At 40.2% G+C, this 19,911-nt stretch overlaps 1 protein-coding gene across 1 annotated transcript in view; it reads left to right on the top strand.

Annotated features, from left to right (window-relative positions):
* The first annotated feature begins 256 nt into the window (after window positions 1–256).
* Window positions 257–19,911, top strand: part of agap3 (ArfGAP with GTPase domain, ankyrin repeat and PH domain 3) — a 115,058-nt gene continuing 95,403 nt past the window's right edge. The window contains exon 1 of the mRNA XM_029454246.1: window positions 257–1,133. Coding sequence (XP_029310106.1) covers window positions 764–1,133 — 370 coding nt within the window. The 5' untranslated portion in view covers window positions 257–763. The remainder of the gene's footprint in view (window positions 1,134–19,911) is intronic.

The raw sequence follows: 19,911 nt of genomic DNA, 5'->3' as shown, positions 1-19,911 counted from the left end.
GCGTCCACGTGCGCGTGCACGTACGTGTGAAAGTATAGGCCTACATGAGCTATAAGAGCCTTTTGTTTTAATCCACACAATAAAAGCTAATAAAAACGAATGAGTTTCCCAATGTAATAGCAGTATATCTACTTGTGTATCTTGCAGTAGCCAGTTTTTGTCGTTGCATAACTGTCAGGTAGGTTATTATAATGATGTGCACGTTGCGATTTTCTCCCCCTCCACCAAATCCAATCACACCCTCCCCCATCTCAAGTACAATTACGTGTTGGGTGACGTTTCAGCATGCGGAGGAGGGCGCTGGGCAGGGACCACTTGGACCATAGAGGACTAAACGCTATTTCATTTCAGCGCAGAAACAACGCATTGAAGGCAGTGGACCAGGGCGCCGTGCTGAAGCCTAGCCCATTGTCTGCTTCAAACAGAGCAACTAAGGAAAACGGGTTTGACCAAAACAGCGGTGTAGGAGTGTCCAAGTGGTAGGCATTGCGGGTTTGTAAGCCACAGAAAAAAGGGCCCTGGACAGATCTGGCCAATAACGGAAAATGAATCACAGTCAAGTTTTAATAATATGAGCAAGAGCCGCGTTTTGTTGCAATTGGCGACCAACTATTGATGCTTCTGCTGCGCCGATCGTTTTCCACACCATCAATTCGCGCGGACTTCTTTTGTTCGCATCGCTTGAATCCCAAATTCTAGTCTGCATATTTGTGTTGCCGTTTTTAAAAAAAAGAGTTAGTCGCTCCAAAAACAAAAAAACAAGATGAATTTCCAGTCGAGCGTCCCAGGGTCCGGTATCTCGCAGCAGTCTCAGCCAGCCATGCCTACTCCAGGCACGGTCCCGGCGCCAGTTCCCGTCCCAGTGCCCCAGTCCATCCCGTCCCAGTTCGGATCCGGATCGTCTGCAAGCTCAGGGGGCGGCCAGTTCGGTTCGGGGACTGTTTCGGGCCAGGCTGCCCAACCCGGCTCAGCGGGCTCGCAGTTTGTTTTGTCCAACTCAGCGGCCATCAGGGCAGAGATCCATCGGTTCGAGTCTGTCCACCCGAACATTTACGCGATCTACGACCTGATCGAGCGCATCGATGACCTGGCCCTGCAGAACCAGATCCGAGAGCATGTAATCTCCATTGAAGGTGAGTAGGTGGGGGGGGGGCGATCATACTGGGTTTTCTCTGTCGTGTGGTGCTTCTCATTCATTCAGGGTTGGGGGGATAAGGTGGTGGTGTGTCTGTTTTGAGGGGGGTCTCCTTTCCCTTCCTTTTATGTACACATTGTCATGGGCGCATAGCACAGTGTCAACAATCACACTTTAAGGTTGTGGCGGTTGGGGGCGTAGCCGATTTCCTAGTCCTGCTCAAGGAGGGAATTGCCTCCATACACTGCAGTGTTAACAATACAATGTTCAATTGCACTCACAAGAGGCAGCCTGTGCGATTGTAATGACTGTTACTGCTGTTACTTACGGCATTTGCTAAAGGGAACACTGTTTTCACATCTCACGCGCTACAATCTGACCTTATTTCTATTTTGAGCCCATGCCAGTGGTGAAGAGGCAACCAATGCTAAGTCACATGTTGCATCAAACTAATGACTACCCTGAACAATGCAGAGGCACACATACAGAGTTGTCAACACAGGGTGCAGGAGAGGAAAAAATGATGTGCCACTAGAGATGATATGATGGACGTCATTGAGTACAGTAGAAAGACACTCAGTGGGTATATTCTTCATTCACTGGAAATCAAGTCCAAATGTTATTATCTGACCACAGAAGGATGACAGTGATAATAAACCAGCTTCAGCAGCTTGTTAAATACAAGTGAGGATGATGCACTGTCAAGATGTGTACGGCTTAAATTATGGTAGCGGTTTCTCATGTGTTTCTGCCTGCTACTCACCCACCCATGTATCCAATCGATGGCGGTGTGACACAGCAGTCAGTGTACTGTCCATCAAAGTCAGCTGTCAGGGGTCTGGAGGAGTATTACAGCATCCCTCTGAATGTACACATTTGCACCACTGGGTCCAATACTGTCTTTGGTAGCATTATCTTAGATATATTTGCATATTGTCAAATAAAAGGACTCAAGTTGCAGTTTATCTTGAAAGCAGCAATCATTAGCATACACCAATATGTGCAGTTGTTTTATTATGCTTTTTAGAATTTGAGAAAGAATATAGTGTATCAGTGAAACCAACCTTTTAGCAGAAATTACAAGTTGGCAGTGAAAAAGTGAGATAGTGAATGTAATGTAATCTCTTCAACAGTTTAATACTTCAGCAGTGGACGGTACAAATTTAGTATTTGTTTTATTTTAACAGAAATATAGCATTTTTATTAGCATTCAACAACTATAGTGCGTGTGATGCATTGAAAGCATGATCGTGGCAAAGATTTTGTTTTCATAAAAAATGCTCTATGCAGCTTTATAGAAGGGTTAGGGTTACATGTTGGCTTTAATGAAGATTAGTAATTAAGACAATATTCCAAAGTTGTTATGAAAAGACCTTTAGGATTGACCTGGGAAAATCTCAATACGCAGTCAATGCTTTACAAGCTTCAGGAGGTTCCATGTTATATGTCAATGACACTACAGGTAGGGGCATATCTTGTACTTTGTTATTTAGCCTTTGCTGATTATTCAATAATATGTGTGAGTTTTATTATATACCTTGATTTACTGCACTCAGCATAATGGTCACCACACCATAAAAAGAATCTGAAGGCAGGAGCAGGGAGTTGTGCAGTGTCCATAGGTTCAGGAAAGATCAGAATATAAAAATGAAAGTCACCCTTGTGTGAAAATAAGCAATCAACTGGTGGGGCTGTGGTGTCTGAGTTTGAGGAAAAGTATGATTCTCCTTTTTTTTTCTGATGCCTTTAGGATTGTTGCATCATTTTCTCAATGAAAGCATGTCTTTATTCTGTGTCTTGATAGGACCACACTGGAGCCTTCTGTGAGTTATCTCTTAGATGTACCTCTTAAAAATAGATTATTGCTTGCATTAATCACAAATCTGTGAATCATCTGTTTCTACAAATGTTTTTTTCTTCTTCCTAACATGAACAATCTCTTCAACTCAAGGCAAACTCCACCAGAAACCAAAGTTAGGCATCATACATATAAAAAGCATTCTAGAAATAATTGTGTGGTAGTAAACTTCACTGCGATTGTGCATTCATTCTCGCTTTTGTGTTGCAGTTACAGATTAATATTTTCCCCAAATTGCCCTTTAACAACCCTCAGAGAAAGATGGTGTGTTAGCATTTATATATATATATATATATATATATATATATATATATATATATATATATATATATATATATATATATATATATATATATATATACACAGCTAGCTAACAAGCTCATGAATATTGGGTCATGTCTGAAGGCCACTCTACCTTTTTTTTTATTGTTCTCAAAACACAAAATATGGACTGAATTAATGTCTACTGTGGCTTCTGTTGGTCAGAAACTGGCCTTTCTGTGACACCTTCCTCACAGTCTCTCCCTGTGTGAGTGTTGAGCATTAGCACAAAGATAAGAAACAAGTCCCTGCTTTCTGACTCTGAAGTGCTGCATGCTACAGCTGATGCTTTTTGTTGATGTTTGAGATTGGAAACCTCTCAGTAGGATATCACATCATCTGTATTTGTTCGGGGTGTTTTTGGGAATAAAAACAAAACTGTGATAGTTGTGGCACTGTGTCCACACCTGCAGGCTTATATAAAAATGTTTAAACTGGGAAATGTTTAACCCCCAAAGCAAAAAATATTTGCTCAACAACAAAACAGCAGAGATGCAAAGTACACTCCCTGTAACCGTTTATTTATGAATCTGTTCAACACATTGTTCATCTGCTTGGCCTTAAATTTGACGTTATATGTAGGAAGGATGGTGATGAATTGATATTTCTAAGCATACACCGTAATGTCAGAAGGCATAACAGATGTGGATGTCCTTCCTTCAAAAATCAAAACTCATTGCATTAGCTTTGATGTACATTCTGGTGCTTTTGCATGCTGTTAAATGAGATGCAGTTTCCTTAATTACTATAACTTCAAGAAGCTTTGAAGAGCTGCAACAGGAGACATTGGCCGACTTGTCTTCACCTGCACTGTGGAACTGCAGATCCTTTCCTCTTCAATCTTGCATCATTGCAGAGTCTGTTGCTAAGGAACCAGGGGCTCATGCATTTAGCTGAACATGCTGAACAAAGAGTGAATATAAATTACAGCCCCTTACAAAATGTATTCCTATTATTACTAAGGTTTCCCTTTTTGTTTTGTGGATTAATAAGACCTTTTTATATGATGATGACACACCATGTTCTTTTGCCTCACATTGTTGTATTTGCAGTGATTGATATTCAAGGTGCTGCTTGGTGTTTGTGCCAATTTATATTGCAATTCCAAATACCATTTTTCTTTTCTTTTGTCTTTAAAAAACAAAAAAACAACAATATTTGTGAATACAGGACTGAAGATCAGGCTAATCTATATAAGAAAAGTGTGTAATTGATGATAAGCTGCGAGAATGACCAGACATGGAAATGTGCAAGCAAAATGGCAGTGCAAAAATCTAACAAAAGCAAAGTGTTAAGTGGTTGGCTAGTGGATTCACTTAAAGTCTTGAAGATGCTTGGCGACTAATCCAAGAGGTTTGGATGAGCACGGCTGGGTAATCTGTTTCGAGGCCCCGGAGCAAAAACTTACTTTTGGGCCCGTTGCTTCCAATTTCCCAAAAGGTACAGTGCACACAGCACACTATAGATGGCAGCTTTAGCATATTTATCCACAGAGGCCCAGAAACCAGCCAGTACTCTTATACAGGAATTTGCCTGGCTGAGAGCGTTCTGTTTGTCAGTTTGTGGTAATTTGTTTAACACATCCCAAACAAATTTGCAAATAATCTACTGACACACAGTGCAGCTGGGACTTTTGGGGGCTTGGCTTTGTGTGTAATCACAGTCACAAAACTTCTGTGATCTGTGACCTTTATTGACTAAGACCCTTTTATTAACATCTGCTGAAATGACTCTAAAATCCCCAGGATTAGATGATGGGGTTGCTCGAGTGACAAACCGGTCCTTTAATTAATCAGGTTAAACTGAAAAGTGTAATTTCCTGGAGAACGATTTGACCTTATCCATGTCAGTTAAACTTTGTCTTTAGTCTGAGAATACGTCTAGGAGTGGGCTTGGTAATGGGCACTCTGTAACTGTGTCCCATGATGGGACGTATGAATAATGAGTTGTGGCTCCGCCTCTTTCATTAACTGCCAAATCTGTTACTTCTCTTGATATTGCTGTTTTAATCATTACAACGAGTGCACTGGCCAGTCTTCTTGCCAGTGGCCATCTTTAATCCTCACTGTGAAGTGACATTGATGCTGCTGCAGAGCGTTGAAGTTTGTTGCAAAACCAACGAAGGACGTCGATAAGAATACGAAAAGTTGTTGTACTGTACATCCCTAGTGTTGCACAACATGTATTGTGTTTGTCAAGTTGCTTTTGAATTCAACCTTAAAGTTGGCCCTTCACAGTCTTCTTAATACACCAGGGTTTGTAAAGATGGACAAGCTTATGAATACTCAACAGTCCTCTGGCAAGACACTGGATACATGTCCTTGCTGCATAATTAATTGTTTCTAAAAGCAGATAGATCAAACTAATATTATTTGTAAATGTGGTTTGTACTTACTCTAAATGAAATGGATGGGTTGTGCTGTTTACACCCAAACTACTGTTGAAGCCTGGATTTGGTCAGGGACTTAATTGGGGGGGATTATACACATGACGGGTTGTAAATAGAATAAGATCCAGATCACTGAGATATGAAGACAGCTGCAGAGATGGTATCTGTCTTTACTGTGATTCCAGTTATATTTTTAGATGTTCGTCAATGTGGAGGAGTGTTCCATTAACAAGATGTCCTGGGAATACTTTTGGGTCTATTTGCAAAGGGAGTTCTGATTGCTACATTAATTTATATTCTTATCAACAATGCGTAATGTTCTTTAGATTTCTATGGATGTATAACGAAAAGACATACGGGTGTATGCATGCAAGTACAGGAAGTACAAAAGCGCCTACAGACTGTGTGATATAGCAAAGAGCAGAAGCAGCACAGGTCAGTGATGGACAAGTTGAAGTAAATGTTTTACACTTTCTTTAGCCTCAAAGTGGCTTCACACTTACACTGCAGGTTATGATTTTGGACCTGCGAGTATTTTGTGGATATTTCCTTTTGCCGAGTGTTATGATCTGACATTGCTGTAATGTTATCTTGCATCTTGGGCAATAACTGTTTTGGAAAAATGTGAACTCTCACGCTGACATCCGTATTTCCAACTGACAGTCCAATGTCAGAGCAAGGGCAGTCGCCTAAATCCACTGCTATTCAAGAGGGGTGCTTGGGGTTTTAAGAAAGGACTAATAAGCCTGCACAATGGGACATTGGTTGCTCAGATGGCAATAGGGATGACACAGAGAGATACACAAAGCACACAGACTGAAGCATCACAGCTCTCTGCATTGTGTGGCACCTAAGATGCTCCCTGGTACACACTACATTGCTCTAAGAGTCAATTGCCAAGGAGAGTGAAGCAGAGAATGATGATAATGCATCTTTCCACTGCTGCTGAAGCCACATGTACAGTATTTCCTCATAGCCAGTGAGATATAAAACACTGAATTATTATTAATCAACACTGTTTTCATTGACCACATGCTGTCATGATGCAGCAAAGTTCTGTATAATACAGCTTTTGTAGTTTAACTCAAGAATCATAATGGAAAACATGGTTCTGATTAATAATCATTAAACGTGTAATACAGGTTGCGTTTGTAGAGATTTTGGAATGAGTTGTGACTGTTTTTAAAGGTTAAAATGTATGCGTCTGTGGTTGTGTGGTTTGAATTTGATTTGAGGAACTGGGCTTACAGTTGTCACTGTGGGCCATCTGTGTCAGGAAAAATGCTGCTGCCACTTCTGGCAAATGCAGTCCTAACAATGTGCTCATTATTTTTCAAAACTGTGTCTGTGAATATGGATTCGAAACCGTTATAAAGAGTTAGAAATGTCAGTCAATACCACCAACTGTGTCGCTTACACGGTATGTCAATGTAAATTGCTGTTAATGTGGAATGCTGTTGTTTATAGAGTAGCTCACTAAGTATTTACTAGTTGTAGATCTTGTGCCTAAATAAAGCCTCATGTAAATACATCTGTGAAGCATGGAATAGGCCCAACTATGGCCTGTTCTTTGAAAATTTTCCTGCGTACTGAGTCACAAAGAAAGCATAGGTTAAACGCTGATATTTGTATCTCTAGAAATTATTCTGAGGCATTTATCTATAACACCTACAATTTCTAGCACTCTGAGCAGCATTAGGCTGAACTAACAACCCTTTTATGCCACAACCACAAGTCTGACATATTTTCAATACAAATATTCTTGAACCACCAATCAAGTTTATTAATACAAGTAACATTTTATTTAAATGATCAACAGGATTTGACATTCTTAAGGAATAGTTGGACATCTCGCTTATTCGATTTCACATGCCGCATTTCCACTGCATGGTACGGCCTGGCTCTCCTCAACTCGACTCTCTGTTTTTTGTTGTCCTTTAGCAAAAGTTGTGGATGATGGATACGACCTGGTATGTCTTTTGGTACCACCTTTGTCAAGGTTCCAGGCGAGTTGGGACAATACTTGAAGGTGGAGTTAAAAGCAAGCTTTTCAAAAAATGGCAGTTCGCAAAGCTGCGATGTACATTTGGCGAAGTGCAGATGTTCCTCTGTTTGGTTGCTAATGAATGCTCCAGTGTTTGCTCGGACATAGTTCCAACAGATGAGATCCTGTAAAACCTGAAAGTATATGATATTTGGTGAGATTTGGAGGTGTTAGTGGGCATAATTTCTGAACTTTGGACAAAAGTAGCTAGCTGTTTCCCCCTTCTTTCAGTCTACATGCTAAACTAAGCCTCCTAGCTCCAGCTCTATACTTAAAGCATGGACATGGGAGTCGTATAGTTATATTCTTACTCTTGGAAAGATGACGAACAACTGTATTGCTGAAAAAGTTTAACTGTTACATTCTTACAATTGATTTAAAAGTAATTCTGGCATTGTTTGGCTTTCCAAGATAGATCCAAGTGTTAAGCCTCGGTCATACTCCCACATGTTTTGGAGTCGCCCTCTGATGAAGAAATGTACGTCATGCGGATAAGGAAAGTATAAGATCAGTGTTAGAGGTACAATATTGGAATTCTGTCACTGTAAATGGCAGTCCCAGGATGTCTGTTATTTTGCTGCCAGTGAACATTTTCAAAAATGAAGAGATACACACATTACCCAGAAAACACACATTTCACTTCAGTTGCATCGCAGTTGTAGAAAAGAATGATCCTGTACCTGTAGAAGAGAGCGCTTGTCTGCTATATCTCTTGTCTTAGAGGTCCTACAACACCACTATCAAGCTCTCAGTTAGCCACTTTGATTTAATGTGATGTAACACAGATTAATCCGAACACCTGAAACGTGCCTGTCAATTTTCCCAAGCGGGCATTGATAAAAATACAGGCTTCTTTTTGATTTCCCTTTCCCTTTTAAGACCTTGTTAGATCCTCCCATCTGTAGACTTAAGACCAGAAACTGAAACACCTCTATGTTGAGCATATCAAGTATCAGGTTCCAGCCCTGTTTAATCCTTGAGACTCAGTGTTGAAAAAACACTTCACATCACATTTATGTCACAGGTTTTCTCTCTCGGGAGTGTAGTAGTAACAGATTTTACCCCGAACAGATGCACATCAGATAACATGGTCTGCACATGCCCAACGCTCAATAGACTCCCTGTTATGTGATTAGCCTATAAAGTTTATCTCATCTGCAGCTTCAGAGTATTCATTCCATCCTCCATTGAAATGCATTTTAACATGGCACCCAACTCTTGACCGTGGGTCAGCAGAGATGAGCTGAATTGGCGAGCTGTAAACAGAGCGTTGGTCTGAAGGCCTGGGAGGTCTGCGAGGTCAGAGTGCCATTTCTGCATCAGCCCTGCTGTCCTCTCTCTGCTGCAGCACCATGGCATTGGCTTATTGAATGTGACGCTATCCTCCACAACAGAATGTCCTCCATTGTGCTTTTGAACAAAGGCTCTCTCTCTCCTATTGATGGACAGCTAATTTTTTTCTTGTGTTCTGAATGTGGAGGGGCGGGGGTGAGCTGGTCAGGCTTTTTTTATTTATTTTTTTAAAGTATAATTTAGAGTACCCTAATCTCTTATGGACAGAAAGTAGAGGGTTGTTGTGTCTCTGTTGTATTCTGACATTGTTAATGGGTTGTGTGGAGTAGTTCTGATCTAATGCTTTATTGAAGGGATGCACCATTGATATTCTGAGCTCAGCTCATTTTGAATCATATCATATGGGTTTTCAATACAGAATAAGATATGTTTGTCAGACCATACATGAATCTGTGAGCGTTCAGCGTGAGGAAGCTTCATTATACATAGATGAAGAAAAAAAGAAGAAGAATGGTATTTGTTTGATATTCTCTCTGCTGCGTAGACAATGTTGGATTATAAATAGATCTGACTTTTACAATTAAATAAAGAATTCACCATAGTATGGACACCACTATAGTCTTTTGATACCATCTTAGTACAGCTGAAACAAGTCCTCATAAGTCATTGTGAAAGATTATTTTACAGCAAAAATACAAAACATTCACATTTTTTTAGCGACTCAACTGTGAGAATTTGCTGCTTTGCTTGAAGTGTTGGTCAGAAAAACAAACAATTGGAAACGGTCACCTTAGGCTTTAGGAAACGGTGATGGGCATTATTCTCTATTTTCTTACATTTTATAGACCAAGGCTTGTAGTAAAAGAGTTTTAATGATCAATGAATCCGCCCATAAACTTGCCCATAAAAAAGTGAACAATTTTAATTTCCCACAAACCCAAACATATTAATTTTACTATCCTGTATTTCAAAGAAGAGCACCAGCACATTTTTGCTTACTAAAATTGCTAATATGATTCAATTATCAAAATAGAGGCAAATGGTGCACCTCTACAAATCAATTAATTGATGAATCCAGAAAGCAATAGGTGGATAAATGGATAATGAATATAATTGTAAGTTGCAGTCTCACATCTAAGGTTGTACTCATTGTGATATTTATAATAAATTCTTTACGACTGGGACAGCGGTCAATTAAATATGCCATAGGCTCTTGTTATTTTTTTCTTCAATTTGTGCATCATCCATATCCTATGGTGGAAGTGCTCATGTATCCTGCCAGTGGGGTAGGGCTGGAAGCAGATGGCTGCTGACAGAGGAAGGGGTTTGGAAAGCCGTGAGTGAGCAACAGATGGAAAGGCGCATATGCCTCCAAGTCCCCTCAGCCTGCCAACAGTCCCGTGACTAACTGTGGGAAGATTCTGGCCTCATCCAGGTTGGGGATGGATAGAGGATCATGGTGAAGAATGAAGCATCCTGAGAATGGAAATGGTTATCTGAGACCAGTTTTGTCTTGGAAATTCAACTCTGGCAGGATTCTGATCTCTTTTTAATTGGGGGATGAATGCATAATTGTGTCTTATAATCTACCTGGAGTGCACTAGCATTTTAAAAACACTGTTTAAAAAAAAGCAAGCTGTGATCTTTTTTTAAATTATCCAGTTATTTAGGAAAAGAATAAATCTCATACAGGGACTTTTCTGGCCCTCTGGGAGCACATTATCTTCACTGAAGAGGAAAATACCGGATAAAGCAAGTGTTGCCTACAGTATGTGAGGCCATAATGCTGAGTATGAGTAAGACGGCATACAGCTAGATTTATTGTTAGACAGCTACTCCTGCTTCTGGAGAGAAATATAATTGAGTACACACAGGCTATTTAAAGGTTTCAGGGCTGTGGAAATTCTATGTAATTCCTTAACCAGCTCAGGGACATGTCACAGTTTTTCTGCGTCAGTCAATCTTCAAGGAGTTTGTTTCCGCACGAGGTTGGTGGAGTGATTCACGGAAGTTAATGTTCTGCTGTGTGAATGAATCCTGTTGAGCAAAAGGCTCAAGGGTTGTATTGTTCCTTATCTGGTAGTATTACTACACATTCAGCCTAACTGAGGGTAACCCCTCAACCCCCATAAACATCAGATATTTAAAAAACTTACATATAAATGTTTTTGTGAGTATAAAATCAGTTCTATACTCATCTCTTGGCTTCCTAAGGGAAGACCCCTGTGGTGTGTGTTTATAGTAGTTAAGGCTACATGTGTGCATGCAGCACTTTGGCATTTGCTCTCACTTGGCTGTTAATAGAATATCCTTACGCTCTATATCTTATCACTACTTCCTCACAGTTTATTTTCATTGAACTAAGAATAGTGTAAGCCTCGTCAGCATTACTTTTTGAGGTTAGCCTTCTTGTCAGTACAGCTTGTTTAACATGTGCCAGCTGAGCGTTATCACCCAGGTCTTGCATTCCTTTTGTAGATGTCATTGTTTTTGATGGTGTTGTGGCATGTCCTCTGGCCTTGTGCTCGCTGCCTTCAAAGGACTCATTCGGGCAACATGCCAGGTGCCTGTTTTCCCAGTTTGTTTTGTTGCTGAATGTGGGAAAGTTGTGTGTGCACAGTTGTAATTGTTAGAAAAAACGTTGGAGTGGACACTTGGTTTTAATAAAGTATCTGCATCTGTTACTCTGCTGAAGTCTGGATCAGCAGCAAAGATATTTTTGGTCACTTGTTTTGTGAATCATAATCAAACTCTTAAGGAGGGGTTGTTGTGAAGTTTTATTCTGTGGGAATCACTTAGAGAGGAAATGTAATGTGACCCCCATTTACTGTTTATACACCCGTTTCCTGCTTTCCCCCGACTGGAATAACCTGAAGTTGTTCCACTGCTGAATCCCCCCTGGCCATGACCCAGGATCCATGTCATGTGGCGGGGTATGTGAACTGCATGTACAACAACCCCTTGAGGAACACAATCGCCGTTCCCATTTTGGACCCGACATCTGAGCACAGGACATCGGCTCCAAGCTGTAAAGACTTACTTCCTGTGGCACTCTTTGGCTAAATGTTGTCCTCTCTTTTCATGTTTTAGTTTGTGTTTGTTTCCTTTGTGTGAGTCAGAGAGCTCTAACATTTATGTTTGAATGGACCCTTTCATCACTGGTGTATAGACATGATGCTGCCCATAACCGATGAATGCATTATTAATGAGATAATACCTTGTTTCTGTGGAACATTTTAAAGTCTGAAACATTTCTATTTTGCGACTTTTTGATAACCTTCATGCACTATACCCCTGTGGATTTAGGGGTCTAAGTCTATCATTGCACATTAGGCCTTCATTTTCCAACTTTTCCAGTGGTAAAATGGTTAATATCTCTTAGGGAGTTTAATGACTTCATTGCTGCAGTATTTGTATACATGTGCATAACTCATGAAAAAGAGTGAGAGGAGAGTTTCCCTATGTTAGAAAAAGTGGAGTCTCTGGCAACAAGACAGCACATTTATTTTAAGGTTCAGCCAAAATTATAGTAGGCCGCAAAATGCCAGGACACAAGAGGCCAACAGCAAAAATAAGAAGGCAAACACAAATAAAAGATCTGAATAGTAATTCATAAGAGCTGTATTCTTAATAGCCTGCCAGTTAGGAGCGATGTTACTATGGAGATTTGGAGCAAAAAGGAGTCCAGAATGCTACAGTGTTTGCCGAGCACCATTTGGTCCTTTTATAAAAGAAAAAGTAGTTTCTGATATTAGACAGTTCTGTAAACCGAGCGGCTCTACCATCCTCTGTGTGAACGGACACTCTGCAGTGCCCATTTGATATAAGCCGTTCAGAGTCTTGCTCAGGGCTGTGTCAGTGCAGCTTCTCAATGGCTCTGGTTTGGATGATGAGATTTTCCTCATTGAGAAGTCTGGCGTGAAAAGTGCACTGTTCAGCAGCTCGACGCAGTTCTCAGGAGATGAGCTCTGCCCTGACTTTGTGTTTGCGTACTGGAACGAACTGCTGGCCTCAAATAAAATACTCTACTGCGAAAAGAGAGAAATTATGACACTTGTGTTGCCACACACTACATCTCAGGCCCTGTTGTGCTCTTGGGCCCATTCTGTTGTGAAATTGGACCAACTGGTGTCTAGAGATGCACCCTGCTGCTGTGTTAAACCATAGTGAGCCATTTGTAACCATTTTGCAAGATTTACAGGACATTTATTCCCTCAGTAAATTGGTTTCTTAGTAGCATCGTGCTGTTGTCTTGCAGGGCTCTGTATCATTTGTCCAGTTTCGAGTAGTTGCACCAAAGATATGCTCAAAGTGAGGGATAACTGTCATTGCTAATGTTTGTGCGGGGCCTTTCTGAAAATATTCACACTACTATATTGTGACTTTTCAAATAATTGGCTTCAAGATACCTTCCACTCCAAAAAATGTATCTTTTGTTGTGTCAGAACCTGGCATGAAATCTGGCTTTGGCCTTGGAAAAAACACTGGCGGCTAATGTAGGTCCAAGCTAATTCAAAGCTACATTTTGTCTGTTAACACAATAAAACAAATCTTCTTGTTGTCTCTGCATGCCAATAGGGCTTTTAGTAAATAGGAACCTACATTTAGTGGACTGGCGAGTAAGAGCTTGGGCACGATTAGTGGACCACTTTCAAAACCAATCCTTTGGCCACTCGTCAGATGTCACGTTTGGGGAAAAGTCCATCTGACTGAAATCTCAGTTTAATCCTTTAGGGCCAACATGAGTCATTTAGCATCAGCAGCCCCGTGGACATGTCCTTGTGTCTGATATGAGTCTCCCAGGTAGAGAAGTGGGGGAAGTCAGTGCATCGTTATACTTTTGGAGTGTAAGAACTCTAGTGATGCATCTTCGTTGGTGGTTGAGTGTAGTGCAGATCTGGCGGTGGATGGGTAGGCAGTGGCATGTGTTATGTAACACAAGTAGGTGGCAGGAGAAGCTCTGCGTGAGTGTGTAAGTGTGTGTCTGTGGTGTGCATGTGATACTCTTTTGGATGTGTGAATTTCCCCACACACGGGCCTTTGCCTTGACCTGGATGGGTGTCTGCTGAGTGCAATACCCCGAGGAGATGGATGTAATGGGAGTTTTGGTTTGTGGGGGTGGTATGGACAAGGTATTAGTGCGGTGTCATGTTGTGAGAGAGGGTCAGGAATTGGGGTTGTGGGGGTGAGTTTTCCGGCTAGGAAACCTCTTAACACTGCTTGTCTGGCAGAATCAAGCTATACCATTTTCTAGGATTATACACTTATATTTTTACTCTGTCCCCTCAATATCTCTATAGCTTCTGTGCAGATAATTGCCCTTGTATCGCACTGACTGCTGGCCCAGACCCCTTTGTTTGCAGCTGGTTCAGGACTAGACATCCTTATTTCTGACAAAGAAAGGATCGGATCTCATCAGATAAAGCCCTCAGAGGGCGGGTCAACCTGAGGTTATCTAAACTTGAGCTACTAGTGGGGTATATTCGGATAGGTGGGATAATCCAGCGCTATTTGTGCTCTAAAACATCTACACACTGTACACAGGTCTGTTTGCAGCAGTGCTCTTTGTGCAATCACATGTGAGAGAAATTGTAACCTTTCAGTCACCCTTAAACATTAATTCAGTCACTTTCTACATATAACCATTTAGTTAGTGGAACACGTCCCAGCATGCGCAGGATAAAAGAATGCGTAAATGACTCAAAACACATCTTGTTTTGCAGGAGGAAGTGAGCTGGCTATAATATGATGCACTGTGTGAATTAACTAGTATGCTGATGAGTCATTGAATTTTCTTCTGGTTGCATATGACCCGTGCTGAGCAATGAAACACCTCAGCCTGCACTGACTCAAGGACGGGGATAGCTACTGAAAAGCCAAACATGGAGTGGTTTTTGATGACTGTGAGTTATTATACATAGAGTCCAACCAAGAAGAAGCCTCTACACACGTTATTTACTCCTCAACATGGAAGCAGTTAAGCTTGTTTAGTTATTTCTACAGAGCCTTGCTTGAATATCCTGCATAATATGTCCTCTTGTGTCCATCTGGAGAAAAATAACACCCACTCTCACCAACATTTCTGTTGATGAGATTTCAACCGTTCTATGTTCAGAATGTTATGAAATATTTAAAACATTTTATGTAACCCAATATATCAATCATTTTCTGAAAGTCCATGCAGCAGAGAAGGAAAGTTTGCTCTTTTATGGTGCGATTGTTAAAAAAAAAAAAGAAAGGAAAAAGGTTGTAATTAACTTGTACTGGGTTAGTCTGTCAGACTTGTATGGACAGAAATGTGCTGTCAATGCAGGGCAGCGACAAAAGTGTTTTGACAGTGTCTGAACAGTGGGATTTCTTTTCATGTCAGGCCTGCTTCTAAATGCTCAGATAGAAGCAGAGGGGAGAGGGAGATCTTGGATAGATGGAGAATCCACTAACTCAATTAAGCATCTGTTTGTCAGCAGATTTTGTAGACAGGAGATCGAACAGCACTAACCAAGATTAGCTAAACTCAATAAGGAGCATCTTTGATGTCTGTTATTTACTTTGATGTGATTTCACTGAGCAGAAATGTCATCTGATCTCCGTTTTTATTTTTAAAAAGTACATAATAATGTTGGATTTTCATTTAATGCTTCGGTTCAAATTTGACACGTAACCACACAAAGCCTATGTTGTCTGCAACGAAAAAGGCTGAATCTATCACTAAGCTTTGACGCCTGACATCTTTGGCTTTATCTTTGTTGTCTTACAGAAATATGAAAATGTCAACCATCATATCATATCCTGACAACTTGTTTCTCTTTTGATGATTTGATGAATTATTCATTTCATATTTTAGATACATTATTCAATTCCTTTATTAAGTTACCTTAGATGGCTTGCTGTGTCACAAACAAGTGTCAACAAACTGTCAACACAACAAACCTTCAACTGAAGACACTTATTATTATTATACTAATGAAACAAAACTTCTCTGATGGTTGGTTGAGAATTTATTCTGAAAGTTGTCAAACTTGGGATCATATTATAAACGATGACAAGAAAACTGATATTTGTTGCCAACATACCCTTAGGAAGTAACTCTTTTCAAATTTGTCAGAATATTTGCTCTGTCTACAGATTCTTTTTATCATGACGTGCATTAATGATTATATGTACAGGGCACAACGCGTAACCTTTTAAAGTGGCATCAACTTTTGTTTGCCAAAACTGAAAGTATGGTTTTCATTTTTAGTTACCTTTTTATATTTCGAGTAATTATGATACTATGCAGTTATATGTCAGCTTAATAACAAAAACAAGTGAATTTATTACAGCAACCAAACCAAATTCTTTGTGTTTTATCTGATACATCATTTTAATCTATCGTATGAATCCAGCAAGTCAAAGTTAATGTCTCTAAAACAAATCCCCGTGCACACGCACGTGCAACGTTGTCTGGTTCCAAGTCTGACTGTAACGGCAATAATCATTTTTATATCTCTGATGCAACAAATATTACAAATGTATGTCGCATGTTTTGTTAAAAAATGGTCAACCGTTGCTGTGAAACCCTGATGTAATATTTGAATTTGGTCACATATTCTTGGATGTGATGAATATGTCAGTAAGTAGGCTCGGGGGTCGTGTACTACTAGATTAGGGTATACATATAGGCAAAGCCATATATTCAACTCATAATGGAAGACGCTGCTTTATTGAGTAACCCACTGAAATCTGAACAGATTTATTTTCTGCTTAGCATCTATCAAACTTCTCATTGATTTTCTTTTGTTTCCTCTCCCTCATGCCCTTTGCCCCACCTTGATGGACACACAACATCATGCAACTCTGCAGGTAAGCCTAAAAAGTACAAACCAATATGAACTTGCAATCAAAAGCATATTATTAGATATCATGACTTATAGTTATAATGTTTTGTTGGTTCTAGCCTGCCATACTGGGCTGATTATGAGTTTCACCATCTGCTCTGGGGATCCTCTAGCAGACCGGCCCCTGACTCCTTGCCCTCTCACCCTCGTAGTTTTAAAAGCCAGCTGTTAAATAGTACCTGTGTATCAGGAAGGCTGTGCTTTGTGGCCAAGACCATCTGGACATTGTGTTTGACTGCAGGTGCACTCAGTGTCAAGGGGCTCAATAAAAACTGAATAAGAAGGACCAACATATTTGCTTTTCATGAGCTCAAAGTGTTCAAAGAGTTTAACTTTCTGCAAGTATACAAGCACATTTTCTCTCAAAGTGCAGACAGCCAATCTACCCATAATCCTCCGAATATGTTGATTTGGCTGATATATCTTTCTAATCCGCTGAAGATTCGAGTGCAATGAAAGGGGGACGCGTTACCTTTTGGTTTCTGTACTGAATAGATTTCCAGCGTTTTTATATCTGACATATGCTCTGTGAAAGGAGAGGATCATACAGCCCAGGGCAGGTTATAAACAGGGCAGTACTGCTGATGTATTAAAGGTCTCTTCTAGATGTTCTTCTGGAGCGTGGGGAATGCTTATAATGATGACCTCCACAGAGGATCCCAGATGGGGATGCCATCCTCTCAGCTGGCCTACTTCCTTGCCACTCGTAACACGTAGCAATTTGTCCAATCTGCCTGCGCCTCTTCTCTTGCTAAGCCAGCCATGTAATTATTGTGTACATTTTTGGCCTCGCTGTAATGAAAGATACTCTTCTTATGCAGAATTTCCATATGGTGAGCAATAGTGGTCAGAGCTTGGCACGAGTGACAGGAACGGCATGTGTTCCTAACAGTGATGCTGTCATCTGTTAGATAAAAGTAAGAACATGAACTTAGGAGTGGGGAAAAAACCTTCAAACAACAGAGTGTACTTTACACAGGAGCAAGAAAAGTACTAAAGCTGAATAACGTGACTTATAGATGAAGATTTCTATCGTCTTAAGCCAATCATTTTAGCTTAATAGATTAGGATCACAATATTGCGAGGCATCTTGGGTATCTTGTGCTGTGAGGGATGCAGACAAAATGCATATGATCGCATGTGGCTTGACGGGCTGTACCCAGTGAAAATGACGCAGTAGTCCGTAAAAGGCACTTCAAACTTGAAAGGGTGTATCAGGAACTGGCTGCAAGCTTGTAATTTTACCCTAACTTGCAAGTGATGCAGTCATCCGTATCACCGACCTAGTCAATTCTTTTCCTATTTGGTTTGAGTAATGTCAGTAACCATATGACCTCAAGAAGGAGTCCAAAAGGAATAAACTTTGTAATTAACTTTTCAATTATTTAAGTATTATATTGATTTATGCTAACATGGTTGTTATGTGCAGTTATGTTGACGGTCCACACTTTCATTATCTGCACTGGTCTCAGTAATTATCATTTGACATGTGCACTGACTCATGTGGTGTGTCATTTAAAAAACACCTACGCCCCTTAAGCTTGCATTTTAACGGACTGATGGAGATCCCTATGGTCGTGCCACAGTCGGGGGTGAGAGTCTGTGGTTTGGAGCTCTTTGAAGCTTCGCTTGGCACCTGCAGAATGATTTTGATGTTGTTTACATCTTTAAATTACTTCCTGTCATCATGTTGACATGGACAGTGTGGACTTGGCAAACAACATCTAAAAGAGTTTGTGTGTGTGTGTGTGTGTGTGTGTGTGTGTGTGATTAAAATCAAAAGATATGATGCATGGCAAATTGTGCCCACGTTACGTGATGAACAGATTTATGAAGAATGACCAATATGGTTATAACACAAACCTGTACAAACATGTGATCCTGCTTTTTATTGAATCTAGTGTGTTTTAATCAGATCATCCATTCAGTCTTTATCAAAAGAAATCCCAAAAGAAGGGGATATTTAAAAACAAAACAAAAAACAAATTATAAAATCAGACGTTAAGGATAACATCTAATTTTATAATTCAGTTTTTTGTGAACTTTAAAAAAAGTATTCCGCCAGTGTCCTTTCCAAAACGTTTCTATTCCGCATTTGTAATTGTGTAGGATAGAACTGAAAGCCTCAATATATCGACTAGAAATATATATTATATTTAGTCTTTTAGTCGTTCATATCTTTGGGTTAGAAATGGCTGACTTTACATTACATTACAGGTCATTTAGCAGACTCTCTTATCCAGAGCGACTTACAGTGAACTAACTACAGGGACAGTCTCCCTGGAGCAACTCGGGGTTAAGTACCTTGCTCAGGAGTACAATGGTGGCAACCCCGGTATTAAACTCACAACCATCTGGTGTTCTGTTTGGAAGCCGTTCCACTAGACCACCACCACCACCACTGACTGTATGTTTTCCCATGTGGGATGCCCCAAACAGGGTTTTTAAATACGATATATGATCAATTCCGTATTTATAAATCAATCAAGAAATTATCATGCTTGTATCTTGTATGATTATTATTATTATTAATTGTTTCCATTTGTATTGCTACATTACATTGGAGGGATGGGCCAAAAAAACATAACATAGTCTACTGAATGTGCACACTTAACAACATTAACATTAATGTGGGATCATGTTTCTGGCCACTGGATGAATGTAAGTCCAATATTCACGTTTAGCTCTTATAGGTAGTGTGCAAACACGTGACAAAACTGTGTGACGTATGCGTGCGACGCCATGTTGGTTGGAAAACAAATCAACAATGACGTCTAAAGCGAACAACAACAATACAACTCCGACTTCTTCAAAGTATTCTGACTCTCTGGAGTCCTCTGCAAAGGCAAGATTCAGAGAAAAAGTCCAAATTTGCAGCCGTGACTCGTACACGCTAAAACCGTCGGATAATATTGACCATTTAGATTCATTACCGCCGATTGAATATCCGGATATTGTGAACTACCTTGTGCTACAAACGTCGTGGGCAGCCAA

The sequence above is a fragment of the Cottoperca gobio genome, chromosome 17 (assembly GCF_900634415.1).
Source record: "Cottoperca gobio chromosome 17, fCotGob3.1, whole genome shotgun sequence".
NCBI classification, from domain to species: domain Eukaryota; kingdom Metazoa; phylum Chordata; class Actinopteri; order Perciformes; family Bovichtidae; genus Cottoperca; species Cottoperca gobio.
Note: the sequence above shows the minus strand (reverse complement) of the source record. Positions and strands in the feature narration are given on the sequence as shown.